The sequence below is a fragment of the Salarias fasciatus genome, chromosome 5 (assembly GCF_902148845.1).
Source record: "Salarias fasciatus chromosome 5, fSalaFa1.1, whole genome shotgun sequence".
Taxonomy (NCBI): Eukaryota; Metazoa; Chordata; class Actinopteri; order Blenniiformes; family Blenniidae; genus Salarias; species Salarias fasciatus.
Genome location: NC_043749.1, coordinates 22053912 through 22067919, shown reverse-complemented (window position 1 = coordinate 22067919; position 14008 = coordinate 22053912). Strand labels below are relative to the sequence as shown.

The window sequence follows — 14008 nt, the reverse complement described above, 5'->3', positions numbered from 1 at the left end:
TACCCAGGACCTCTCGGAGATGTGCCGTTTCTTCAAAATGTTTAGTTTTGTAGACTTTTGAAAGTCGTTCCGTTTTTCTAAGTATTTTTCTTCCCGGTACATTATACCAACCCATTACTGTGTTTTAAAAACCATCGTTAACTACAGCTAAGGGAAGAAAAAAAACACTCTGTCTGTTTGACAAATTTTGGTGACTCATTGAAAAAGTTTCTGAGTTTAAATATGAAGAAAATTATTCCTCAGAGTACATCAGTAACGACGACAAATAAAAAAGCTGTTTATGTTAACTTTCACATGGATTTATAAATGCAGACTCTGTCAGTGACATAAAACTGGCACGATCGTCTCATCAGCCAAGAAAAAACTCATCAAACTCTATCATCCTTTATTCTGTCTTGTAGAGTTCTGTAGTCGTTTGACTTTGAAAGAAACTCTGTAATTTGAAAATCCCTAACATAATTTTTTTAATATATATTTTTAAGTGTGCTTAATTGCAGTAGGAGTGACTCTCGATCCCTTTGTGTATTTTACTTGTATTTTCCAGACTTGGAGTCAGTGCTAACCACTGCACCATGATGGGACACACAAGGTCTTTTTTTTGGAAAAAACAGAAACACACAAGCACAAAAAAAACTGTCACTATCATCAAGTGATTACAAATTGTTGCTAAGAGTTGGGGCTGAATGATTTTAAAAAAAAATTCATTTGATTAATCTTTTAATCGTATTATAATAATTGATTTTATTTTATCTTCTTATTTTGTGTGTTTTTTAATGAAAATCATTATGTAATAGTTGAAGTCAAAACATTCATTTTTGCACTCAGATTGTTCAAGTTACAAATAGAAACAATGCAACTAATGAACTTGTTTTCACAAAACAAACATGTCTGAATTAAACATTCATATTAGAGCACTTTTTCACTGAGGACATGAGATTTTTCTTTATTTTTTTTGGGAAAAATTAGTGTGAGTGATACTGAAAGTCCTTTAAAAGTTGAGTGTGTTTCTTTCCTGTGTTGTTCTTCAGCCACATAACTCTGGTCCAGACCCACCAGCGCTGTGCGCACAGACTGCATGTGAAAAGAAACCGCACACACTTCAGTTATTAAAGAGAATAACTCCAGTCTAATGAATGAAGCCAGCTGTTGAAAGGTGCATCAGATCTTTTTTTAATTTATATTTTTCCTGTTGGGTGCAGAGTGAGTGAGACACTTGTTACGTAACAGCGAGGCTGCATGCTGCGACTGTACCGTCTGAGAATCTATTGTTTTTCTTAGATATTTTTACAGTTGACAGCTCTTGTTGTAAAACTTGCCTTTCTGTTTAGTGACAGCTTCGCTGTCTGTTTGACTTATATTTCTTTATTGTGTGCGTGTGTGCGCCATTGAGTTGATTTAGTCTTAAATATATTCACCATTAGCTTTCTGTGTTGGGATCAAATCGGAAAACCTGGCTTCATGCAATGGAAATATATCAATAGTATGTGTGAAAATTAGCATAAGGTCCCATTTGATCCTGCGTTTTACTTTGATATCCATCTGTTTTTGTGTGATACGAGTTTCCCATGAAATGCTGAATGTGTTGAAGCTGCCGGGCAGCCGGCTGCCTGTCCGTCAGAAAGCGGCCCACGCTCCGTCTCCATCACATCGTGCTTGTGATGAAGACGTTTACTTTGCAGTAATAATAAAAGCACAACTGCACACGTTAGAGATATGATAGATTTTCCGGCGCTGCACCTTTGTTGTTGTTCATGATCCCTCCCTTCAGTTCCATTCAGTCACCGTCACCCCCCCCCCCCTGCAGTTTTTGGATGTATTTGTTTTCTCTCAGGTCTTCTCATTATCACGAGGTAATTGCTTTTGTATCCCCTCATTTTTATTTAGGAGATACAATCTCATACCTATGCAGTACATAAGCTGCAGTGTTATCACCCTCGGTGCGTGCACGGCTGGGTGCGTGCACGGCTGGGTGCGTGCGTGCGTGGAAGGTAGGCAGCTCTGAAATGCACTGTGTCAGAGGGAAGGCGTCACCAAGATAAAGCTGCAAATTTGTGCATGTGTGTGCACTATTGTGTGCCTTGGAAGTAATGGCGCAGAGTGCAGAGGCTTGATGATCAGGCAAACTGTATATCACCTGAAGACTTTGCTCCTCTTCATCCATACATCCATCCGTCTTTTATACCTTCGTTGTCCAAGTTCAAGTCACGGGGAGCTGGAGCTCGTCCGGGCGAAGGGCAGGCTGCTTTCTGGACAGTTTGCCAGCGAGAAACACTCCGGAGAGTCACACACACTCAGGACGCACGGGGAATTGATTTTTCTGACACTTGCTTTTGTTCAACAGATTTCTACTCGTGCTTCATTGGTACGTCTCATTTAGATTTACTTAAATGTGTGACGGCAATACAAAATGATGTTCGAAATCTCCTCTTTTACATTTGCAAAGTTTTAAATTGTTTACTGCACGGCGTTAATTAGACTGTCAGTTCTTTGACGTAAGAACAAATTGCACGGTGAAGAACGGCTGAGTTCGCCCTGTCCATCACCGCGACGGCGTTGCCGTTTAAACACCTTCTCATCAGAAACGCACTTCTGTTTTCTTAGTTCTGACAGGTCTCCCTACACTCTGTACTGACTGCGAATGTGGAATTGTTCAATTGTCATGATGCTGCGGAGCCTTAACTCAGAGGCTGACTGCACGACCACGGTTATTCAAGGCCAAAGCGCTTCAGAGAGGGACATGGCGAAGCATTCTCGCTACAACAAAACAAGCAAGGCCAACACAACAGAAAACATTCATGAAAAGGAAACGTGTCTTCTACACAAACATGATGCAGTTGTTTTTTTCCTTTTTTTTATTGATGTCCATATGAAAAGATGTGACCTTAAAAGTTCGGAATAGGTGCTTCTGGAATTTCATATTCATGTTTCAAGCAGATATTCAGGAATTTGTTCTCCAAGTCATCGGTTTGTGTAGAAGCTCTGAAAAATAGACAAAGACATTGTTATATGAATGAATTTCTCCCACAAAATAAGTTCCATTGAAGAAATTAAGGAGCTTGTTGTTTAAGTGCATTTCTTTATCTTTCCAGACTATCAATACCAGCTGTTCATTTTTTTTTCTTCTTTATTCTGACTAAAATAAACAACCTTATTCTCTCTCTCTCTCTCTCTCTCTCTCTCTCTCTCTCTCTCTCTCTCTCTCTCTCTCTCTCTCTCAGGATATTTGACAGTTACCATAGAGCCCCTGCCTCCTGTTGTTGTGGGTGAGACGGTAACTCTGAAGTGTAACTTCAAAACTGACGGAAGGCTTCGGGAGATTGTGTGGTACAGGGTAAGTAAACCGCTCCTCTTCCTCTCCTCTTCCTCTCTTCTGCCTATGCACCCACAGCCTTTCACAGCGAAATGCTGCTCTCAGCACACATTTCTCGACGTTCGGCAGCGGAAGGAGATCAATGGCGGTAATCGCATGGCGGGGATGTGGCTGTTTTTTTGGAGAACAATCACGCACTGTCAAACCGCAGTTGTTAGGAAACAAGCTATTATTTGGGGCCAGCTGTATGGGAGGCATCACTGGCTGTTGGTTGGAAATTTGATTTCTCAATCTGCTGGCCATCACCATCATGTCTTAATAGTTCACAGCTGGCGACTCAACACTTATTAAAATCCCAGTCGGTGCTTTACCCTGTTGAAGCTCTGCGAAGAATTAAATTGCTGCTGAAAGAAGAAGAAAGGGGGAAAAAAACAATAACACGTGCAGTGTGAGGTTTCTGCTGTTCCATAAAACCAGTGTGTTTCACACAGAAGTGAATATTGGAAAACAAATGTTTAAAATATTACAGTTCAGAGGGGGGAAATGTGTTTGACTTCAAGAGAGTCACTGATAAGCACTCGAATTGGAAAGCAGCAGCAGCTGCCGCCATCACATCCTTGCCCGATCATTTGTTTTTGCCAAAAACTCTCCAGTAATTCTTGAGAGCCGTACAGATTTGCTTTGTAAAATCATTTCCATGTTGATAAAGTCGCTTGAATGGATGATTGGGTTTATATTACAGAACGCAGACAAACCGAGGACCCTGAAATATTATCCGCCCAGCCTCGGGGTCGTCCGCGTTGCTCTGCGTTGGGTCATTTATTGAGGAATGTGGTTGAATATAATGACTCGGGTTCTCAGACGAACAAATGCACCGGGAGAGTGCTTTCTGCTCCGTGCCGGTACCTTTGCATGTGCCGCTTTCTGTGAAAAGAAACATTATCCTCACCTCATACATTAAGGTCAGTACACACTTCATAAGAAGTAAATTAATACAATTTGTAGGTGACGGGGTTGCAGCAGAAGCCTTTTAACGTGAGACTGAATTACCGTATCCTTTGCCTGCGTTTACGTTTATTGGGAGCGCCGGCTGCGAGGATGATGATGATGATGAGGATCAGGTAGGCGGTCAGGTAAATTAATGTAATATGCTCAGAAACATGCTTGAAAAAGCTTTGTTGTTTAGTAATGTGAAGTGTGGTGGTGAAAGAGAGGCTCCTGTTGTGCATGTTGGCCATGCAGAGCCTTCACAGCTTGGTGTCTGGGCCCTTTGAACAGGTGCTAAAGATGACAAGTGGTTCCAAAGAGCAAACCTGCTCATTGGTTTTGTATGTTGGAGGCTGTGGATGTGCCGGTCGCAGTTTGGCGATCTGGGTAGAAGGTTTTCACCCCCTGCTCTTAGTTGCTTCTCTCATACACGGAAGCGTTTTTGACGAATTCCATGGGATTTACATCCAGCGATGTCCTCATGATGGGAAAGCTTTGAAGCAGGTTAGGAGAACGTTCTATGAAGTGGAGATGAGTCCAGATCATTACCTCTTCTTGGTGTGAATCCGGCGTATTGTGTGTGCTGCAGACTCTTCTTTCCCAGCTCTTTTTATGTCCTCCGACCCCGTTTCCTGATGAAGGCGCACAACTGTGACTACTCCCTTACAAAATATAAAACAGTACAACTGCAGTGAATGTTAATATGGCATCGGTACAGTAAATGTAACCACAGTGATGAGAATACCTTTGAGCAAATCACAGTAGTGTCCTCGCCAAGAACTTAACAGTTTACGTCCCAGCATCCAATTAGCATTAACTGTAAAATGGCTAATAACCTTTTAACAGAGAAACTACTTTCAATGTACGTTTCTTTTCTTTATTTGTGCCTTGCAGTTCTTTCATAGCTTCTGATCATTACGAGAATAAAGTACAACACAGTGGTTCCACTCACCTTGGTCTCAGCCGGCAGTCTGAGCCGGGCCGCTCATTAGTGAGCCAGCAGCAGTTTATTGCTTAGGCAGGAACTCTGTCTTTAGAGCAGCTTCTGCTTTCTCACTTTTATTATTATAAAATAAAAGTGTCTCTGGACTCATCTTAGCAAATGCTGACCTTTCAAGGTAGGACGAAAAGAGATTTATAGCACTTTACACGCACACCTTAGCATCATAGATCACTTTCATCGCTGTGACAATTTCATTTAATCAAGCAGGGGGTTTGTACAGTATTGTTGTGCTTATATTCTGTCGGATTTTTCCAGTGTCTGTTGATGACTTCACTTTAAATAACCACTCTGAGGATAGAGCTGCCTATATTAGGTGTTTGCACATTGAAAGCCAAGAGGTTGTAACAGAAATCTGCCCCATCTCTCCGGTGGCCACTGCTCAGCACAAACCGCTGATAAATTATAAATCAATTACCCACGCCTGGCCGCCAAAGTTTCTTTAATCTCTGCCTTTTATTTGACTAAACGCTGTTGACTTCTTATTTTACCTCCTGCTCAAATGCAGCCGGGGTTGATACTCACCTGGGGAATCCTCATATCTAATTGAACCTCGGCCAATCCGATGGATGGGCTGAATTAACTGAATATTTCAGCGAGTGCTCATTTGCGGCGCTCGATCCTGACATATTCTGTTTGAGGATTATTTTTTTTTTCCTTCCAGAAAAACACTACCCGGCTGCAGTCGGAATTAGCCCGTCTTAGGATGTTCGTAAGATAAACCTGATTACTTCAGAGAACCTTTTCAATCCACACTTACTCAAATTCTCCACAATATATTCAAAACCGCAGAGATAAAAGTAATGGATTTGATATGAGTTCCCACTTGGTTTCTATTATTAAAAAAAAAGTATTTTGTATTTTCTTTTATCCTCCAAATCATGAATAAGTTATTTTATAGTGGCTTGAGTCACGTTTGAAAGGATTTTTAATGAGCAGACACACTGTCCGTTATTATTCAGCATTAGTCATTAGCTGCACATTTTCTGCTAGATTATTTTAGCGCTTTGTAATGACATTAATCCGTGTGTTTCATTCGCTGTACTCTCTCTCATTGTCAGCTATCTGAATGACCACATTGCACGATGGGATAAAAACATAATATCAATAAAACGTGCATAGTGAACCATTTGATTTCCTCAAATATGTATTTCTTTTTTTTTCTGCTGTGCAAAACTATCAGTCTTGATTCTGACTTTTGTCACCAACTGAACTTTCAAATTGGATCCAAGCGGCCAAACTGCTTGGAAGCATAAAGCTCGATAACTGCATCAAATCACCAAAACACAAATCAGAATGTAGCATAAAAACCAGTAAGTATCACTATTATAAACAGATAGGCCAGAGGCTGAGAACATTATAGCTAGTATGTTGCGTTCAGAGACAGGGAAAGCTTTATATATATATATATATATATATATATATATATATATATATATATATATATATATATATATATATATATATATATATATATATATATGAAACACACACATGTGCATATGTTCCTGCAGACGCACTGAAGTGTAAAATATTTTATCATGTGTAATGAAGTATCATATGATTCAAGCCAGAAACTGAAGAAAAAAAACATTACAGTGGATTGAGGTGTAAATACATCTCCAACAAACAAAGCAAGAAGAACTTTAGCTAGTCCAGTTTTCATGCCTCCCACCCCTGTATTGATCGGGCCCTTGTGATGCTCTCGTTTTGGTTTGCTCAGGATGACAGACTGAGACAGAGAGTGAAAGCAGCCCTCAGTAATGAATGTTATGTAGCCCTGGAGCTAATGCTTCAAGAGCAACTAAATGAGAGCCTCTCAAGTGTATGATATTGCACTGCAGGCCACATGGATGTTTGTCGTGAGTGGTGAGCACTGGCAGGCCGCGGATTAAGCACTATGGATGTGTAATACCATCAAGCTGTCATCTGCGCTTTAGCAGCATACCAAATAGCAATGATGGATCTTTAGATAGGATGGGACTAATGTCTTTGGACGAAGACTTTCCGCGCAGCTCTGCACGCCAGCGCTTAGATCCCGCTCCTTTAAAGGCAGGCGCACCAGCTCGTCTCATGCTGCGCTTGTTTTAATTTGTGCTATTCTAATGAATATACATACCGGACTTCTCCCGGTTGGCCCGCAGGTATGCAGGGCGGACGGTGGTGCAGGGAGTGCTGTTTGTTCGTTTGCCTGTTGAGCGCCGCTCTGCACTCTTCTTAATTTTAATCACTGGATCAACTGTCTCTGCAGTGCCGTTCGCCCACCCCACCCTCTGTATGCCCATTACAGAATTCCTCCTCTCTCCCTGACAGAACTCTTCTGGGATCCTCTCTCTCTTTCTCCACCGCCAACACGTGTCGTTCCCGAGACGCCCCGCTACTTTACCACTGGCCTCTACGAGTTCCCTGATCCTTCCTCTCTCACTCTCTTTCTTTACTTCCGTCTTTCTGTTTAAGCATGGTCCATCTTAGATGGTTTCATTTCTCTGAATCAAATTCACCTGGATTCATAATCCTGCTCTTTGCTGGATTGAATTCTCAGGGCATTCTGGGTCATGCTGCCACGCTGGTTCACATCATGTCGTGCAATAACTGCTCTAATCAGTCATTTTGATGATTTCCCAGATATAATTTCTGTTCTTCATGTTCATACGTCCGTGAGCCTGAGCTGCCTAGCTGTCCAGTTCCCACATTCTGTATTTATGGATTTTTATTTTCATTTTTTTAAATTTTTTTTTTGTCACAAAATAAATAGTTGAGATTGCAGACTAGATTTTTTCAAACCTTAGAGCAGTTCTGAAATTGATGGATGCCATGTAAATGTTCCAGTTATGTCAGTCTTATCAGCCTCTTCTAAATCATTTATTCCCAACTCCTCCAGATATCCCTATACTTACTTAAAGCAAATGCCTGTACATTTTCTTTTTTTTTTTTTTTGTCTTCCGTTGCTAAGCTTCGCTTGGAATTGTCTTTTTGTGAGTTTAAAGCTCCAACTGTGCAGAAAACTCATGAAGACTGATGTATTTTTATGTACTTTGTGACTTTGCGTGGCACCGGAGTTGTTTGGAAGTTGCACAACGGATGTTAAACTGTTCATTTCAGATGAACTTCATCGTCTCCTTTCATAATGTTGAGTAGCTTTCTAACCTTTCCTCGAAAACCATCAAGCACATACAGTGATAATGATGTTTAAATGGATGCCTTGTTTTCCAAATTACTTTAAAGTAAATGAATATATGGAAGTGACTCTAATCCCCCTCCCTTGTCAGTGTTTTGGTTCTGGCTTCGGAGTCATAACAAATCAATAGTTTCTAATGTCAAGAAAAGGACGGTAACCAAAGACATTTGTAAATTTCAATCATCAGCTGTCGACCATTGAACGCTTGTCAAATTTTAATGAAGCCATCTGCCACCACAGATTAGATTCGGAGCATAACAGCTCTGTTAGCTTCACAACCAACGGTACAACACAGAACAGCATTACAATATGGTAAATAGATCATTAAAAAGATACAACTGATGTTAAACGCAGTATACTTTTTATAGTTCTTAGCCGTTCTGCTTTACCTTGTTTGTTCAAATACTTATCAATGTGATATTTATGATGAAGCCAATTGTTTAAGGTGGTGCATCCATCCATCTCCCTGGTCTGCTGCAGTTATACAAGGTGAAGTCACAGGGAGCAAAACAGAGAGAAATACTCGCTCACATTCACACCTACAGACAATCCAGAGGCACCATTCAGCTTTAAATGCATGTTTGATTATGGGAGGAGAAGCCAGAAACCAGAAAACCTGCAAACGCTCAGGTAGAACTTGTAGCACCTGAGACTTATGGGGCGTTTCTGTGTGAGTTTACATGGTGCTGATACTACAGCAATGTGTGGGCCATGCTGAGAATCATTATTTTAACATTGTTGTATTTCTGGAAATACATGAAATCATCTAGATAGTTGTAGAAATTATACAAAATGGATTAAATAGCATGACTTCGAGACACTGCGTTTGTTGATATTAAACTGTCAGTGCATCAAGCAAACATCTCACCCAGGAAAGTTAAATGTAGCCATCAGTCAGAGCGTGCTCAGAATATATTCCTTCTCCAAAAAAAAAAAAAAGAAAAAAAAACATATGCCAAGGTTTTATCAAGTCCAAGCTCAAGCAGTTTCAGGACTGAGGGTTTGTTCACATTTGTCACGTTTGGTGTGGTTGAAATGAACCGTCGTGCAATTGCAGCTTTAGTGCAGTCCATTTATGGGAGTGTGAACGCTTCCACCCGCGCCGTGGCGGTGCCACAGAAATACATGAAGACCAAGTGAAACAGATGTATCAGCCGACTTGCAAAGGGGCTTTTTTTTTTATTCAAATCTGATGGAAATCTGAGTGCAACACGTTTCAGAAAGCTGTAAGGGGACCAAAGTGAAAGTAATAATGACTTTAGAATGAAAATCTCTTTGCAGTTTATCTTACGTTATGCAGGTAACCCAGACGATCCTGCTGATGTTATGACTACCTTATAGCTTTTATAGGATGTGCTCGATTTCCCTACTGGTAAGAAAAATACACCCCATTAATTTAACATGCATTTTGTTGCATTTAGCTCTGCACACAGTGATGCTGTAGACGTTTTTGTTGGAGAAAATATGTCAAATCTGATGCTGTAAGTGTCAGCGTGAGTGCAAAACAAATTGGGCCAGAGTACTGAAGATAGGACCGGGAAATTGCAGCGGTGTGATGTCTGCCTTTAAGTGAGTGTGAGTCCTACAGTGGGATGATAGTTCATATTAGACTCGTTTTAAACCCGATGCCTTTTGAAATGCTGCTGTTCGGCATTTTATTTGATTGCAGAAACATATCCACATCTGGGAAAACATTATCTTTTACCGTCTGTCTGAGAGCACTTCTTCATATGGTTGCATGGAGCGTTTCCCATGGGTGCAGCGATGAGTGCAGCTCTCCCTCGTCCTGAAAGGTCTAACACAACCTCTGAAAAACAGAACTTGGCCTTTTGGCATCCGTTAAATATGCTCTACTCCACAAAATCCCTTTTTTTTTTTTTTTTTGTTGAATGTGAGGCAGTCATTTATATGTATCTACTCAGATTTGACTTTTACTTGAGTTCTCACATCCGAAAATGCCTGCACACTTTCTCCCTTTTGACATACTGCCATTATCTTAACAGCACAGAAGTGTGTGTACACGGATGCATAAGTGTTTGCCAGCTGTTTTTTGGACATAGGCCAGCTGCCTTTGCTTACTTGCTTAGAGCAGCGTGATGTTTATATTTGGAAATATGAAAATAGCTCCGGACACAAAGTACTGACACGGCTACATTTGCACAGCCCAAGTTGCAGAGAGGAATGTATTCACAAATATTGGTGAGACACTCAGTGCACACACACTGTGCACCTCATATTATCCCAGCTCTCACAATGCCTGTGGTGGTTTCCGATTTACTTGTATTTGACAAATCCCATTAAAGCTGCTGACAGTGTCAAAGCACAATATAACAGTTATGCAAAAGACTTCTCTCTTGTCATAGTATGCCAGGAAATATAGTAATGCATCACCTGAGGCTGCAGTGTCAGTGGATTTATTGTTGACTCTATTTGCCACGTGCCACCTCCGAAATTCAATAGGAATAGATGTGTAAGTTACCAGATGCTTGACTGAAAAGGGGAGTATTATTTCGAGCCAATAATCCTGCCTCTTGACTGCGGAGAGACACGGGGGGCGTCGTATGTTAAATCCGAGTTTAAAATCTTGGAGACAGGGTTGCCTGGGCAACAGGAATCTTTGAGTTCAGAAGAGCGCTCACAGAGTGTGCACTCTTAGCACTCTCCTGTGGGGTTTTTGGGTGTCTATCTTCCTGCTGTGTAATCCCCAAGTGTAATTGTCAAGGTTCAAAACATTTCCATCTCATTCATCAACTATTGTGAAGTTGAGGCTGTTTTTTTCTCTTTCTTTCTTTTTTTTTTTTGACAGCTCGTATCTTTTTCCATCTTCCTGTCTCTCTGTCGACCTCTCTTTATTGATACATACTTATTCGTTGTCTTATTGAAAATTGTTATTGAATTCAGAATAGTTCGTCTTGAAAATGGCTTGAAGCGGTTTCAGCTCCGTCGGTTCCAAACAAAATTTGACGATTGTGGTTCTCCCTGTGGGTTTTCTGCAGGTACTCCAGTTTCCTCCCACAGTCATAAATACATGCATTTGAGGCATTTGGTGCCTTGTAATTACTGATTTTTCAAAAAATATGAGTATGACCTGGTGTGAGTGTGTGTGGTTGTGTGTCTCTCTCCGTTTGCCCTGTGATGGACTGGTGACATGTCTAGAAGTAGCTCTCCTTCTTCCATATTCACCCGGGAAGTTCGATGAAACAGTTTACAAGATGAACAATAGACCAAGAGAGACTGTTGGCAACCTAACAAACTGTAAAAAGTCTTGTAAAATATTGCATATTTATTTTTATATGCTCTGTGTTGCTATTGAGTTCGGCACTATTTCTTGTTAAAGTTGTTTTTTTTTTTTTTTTTTTTTTTTGCATCTTCACACTCGTAGGTTTCCATTTTTTAACCTTTTGTCTTTAGCTATGCTTCATTGTGCTGAAAAAAAGTATTTGTATCATGACTGCAGCTTTACCAGCTAATAGTTGTACAGATCGCTATCAGCGTGTCTCAGGCCGATGCCAAACGGCTTCTCTGGCCTCTGTCCATGGTGCTGATCTGGATTCAGCTGTCCGTGCATATAACATTGCTCCATTCATCCCCTGAATCTTCCCCAGGACAATTTGACGCCTGAGAGATTTAACTTACCTGTTAAACAGCAGTGTTATCTGTTTGCATTCAGCCCCAGATCAGGTTACAGCACCGTATCATTTTATTTTAGGTCTGCCTTGGTTTATTTCTGTAGTTGGTTTAGATCAAAAAAAAAAAAAAAACAGCAACAAATTTCACTCCTAATTTTGTCTCTTAAATCTTATAGTCATTGATTTATTAAATAAGTGTGCCCTACTTGGCAGAAGAGTTTGTGTCTCTAAATTCCTCATTTGACTTTTTAATATCATTAAATCAACTAATTAATCGTCACTCTTCCCTCATCCAGTTGCTGCACTTGGCATCAGGCTTTGATCCTTATTCCTATCAAAAGGGATAACTTTACATTTATTTATGCATCAGCGTGACACTTTGGCCCTTTGTAGTGAAGGGAACAAAATGTGTACAGTTTGTGTTTTGAGTTCTCCCACTGGAGCCATATGCAGTCAACTGATAGGAACGTTTTCCATCAGCAGCTCCAGTAATTACTCAATACCCCATTTAAACACAGTTTAGCATTTACCCCAAGATGCACTTTGGGGCTGTTAGGTTCCTGATGTGGTCGTTGCCTCCTCGAGTTTTGTGTCTTCAACCAAATCCAATTTTACTGAAAGGGGTTCTCACATTTGAGCACTTTTACAAATTACACTATTTAACTGAATGGAGGCGTTTTATAGGGCTGGATATATAGTTAACCCTTTAAAGAGCACTCATTTAAATACTTGCAAATTGAAAGTTGAGACCCTGGAGTGTTGTTACGGGATATCTGAAGACATTTGGGACTTTCAGAGTCATTAAAAACTCTTTTTTATGTAATTTACATATAATCAAATCTATTGAAAAGTGTAAACCTGACTAAATGGAGTTTATTCCATGATTTGTATTTTAAATATGTTATAATTTGGGTACACTGTGGGCAGGATTTCTGCAGCTAATATAATGTAATGTGGTATTTGTGAGTATGACTAACTGCATGCACAGGAATTTAAAATGTTCATAGTTTCTTGTGTGCACAGTCCATATGTTCAGTCATTTTTTTCCCCTCCCTTTTCATATTCTCAAATTAAATGCATGAACCATTAGCACTGACAGGAAGCATAAACATGTTGCCAGAGGAAATTAAATTAAAAAAAAAAAAAGTCTTATTAGAAGCGTAAAGCTGAAGCAACACCTACTGTTTCTCATAGTTTCTAATCCTCTGACTTTCCTGAATTTACTACAGAGAGTTTATAGAGAACAGGATCAAATGTTGATGCTATCAAATGTCATGTAATTGAGAAAAGGTCTGTGACTGACATTCCTGTTTGCACAGAGGACAAACTGACCTATACCATCAGAAATTGCTTCATTGTATTTTTGGTTGTTCATTGTACAGTTTTACAGATATTCGCGTGCCGTCTCCCATAGGTCTTAAAAAGAAGCTGTCTGCCCCTTTAAATGGTGTTACAAACCTCTGTCATCTTTATTAGCCTGCTGCTCCATGCCGAATGTGGGGGCCCCCGGGGAATGGGAGATAAGGTGATACGGATCACTGCACAGCAACCTTCTCCTTTGAGGATGTCACTGGGGCAAATAAGCAGCCTGTTATACATGGAATGATAATTACACACTTGGTGTCAGCAAACTACAGGATGAATCCCTTTTGTTATCCCAAAAATGCTAATAGCAACAAAGGGACTGATCGTTGCTGCATCTCTCTGAGTGACTGTGATGACAATGGGATATTTTGTTTTGGAGCAGCTAAGAGAGCATAATACCTCCTCGTTGTTGACATCTCCCAGAGATCCCCCTGGTATCCATCGACAGCATTCTCTGCATAAAATTAATTCAGTAATTGAACACTGATGTGTGCATACGAAAACTCTCTGTGAGGTCATTATTATTACTTTTTTTACCT

At 40.3% G+C, this 14008-nt stretch overlaps 1 protein-coding gene across 1 annotated transcript in view; it reads left to right on the top strand.

Annotated features, from left to right (window-relative positions):
* Positions 1-14008, top strand: part of LOC115388149 (immunoglobulin superfamily member 21-like) — a 171865-nt gene that overhangs the window by 54503 nt on the left and 103354 nt on the right. Inside the window, 1 exon segment of the mRNA XM_030091092.1 lies at positions 3219-3331. Within this exon segment, the coding sequence (XP_029946952.1) occupies positions 3219-3331 (113 nt within the window).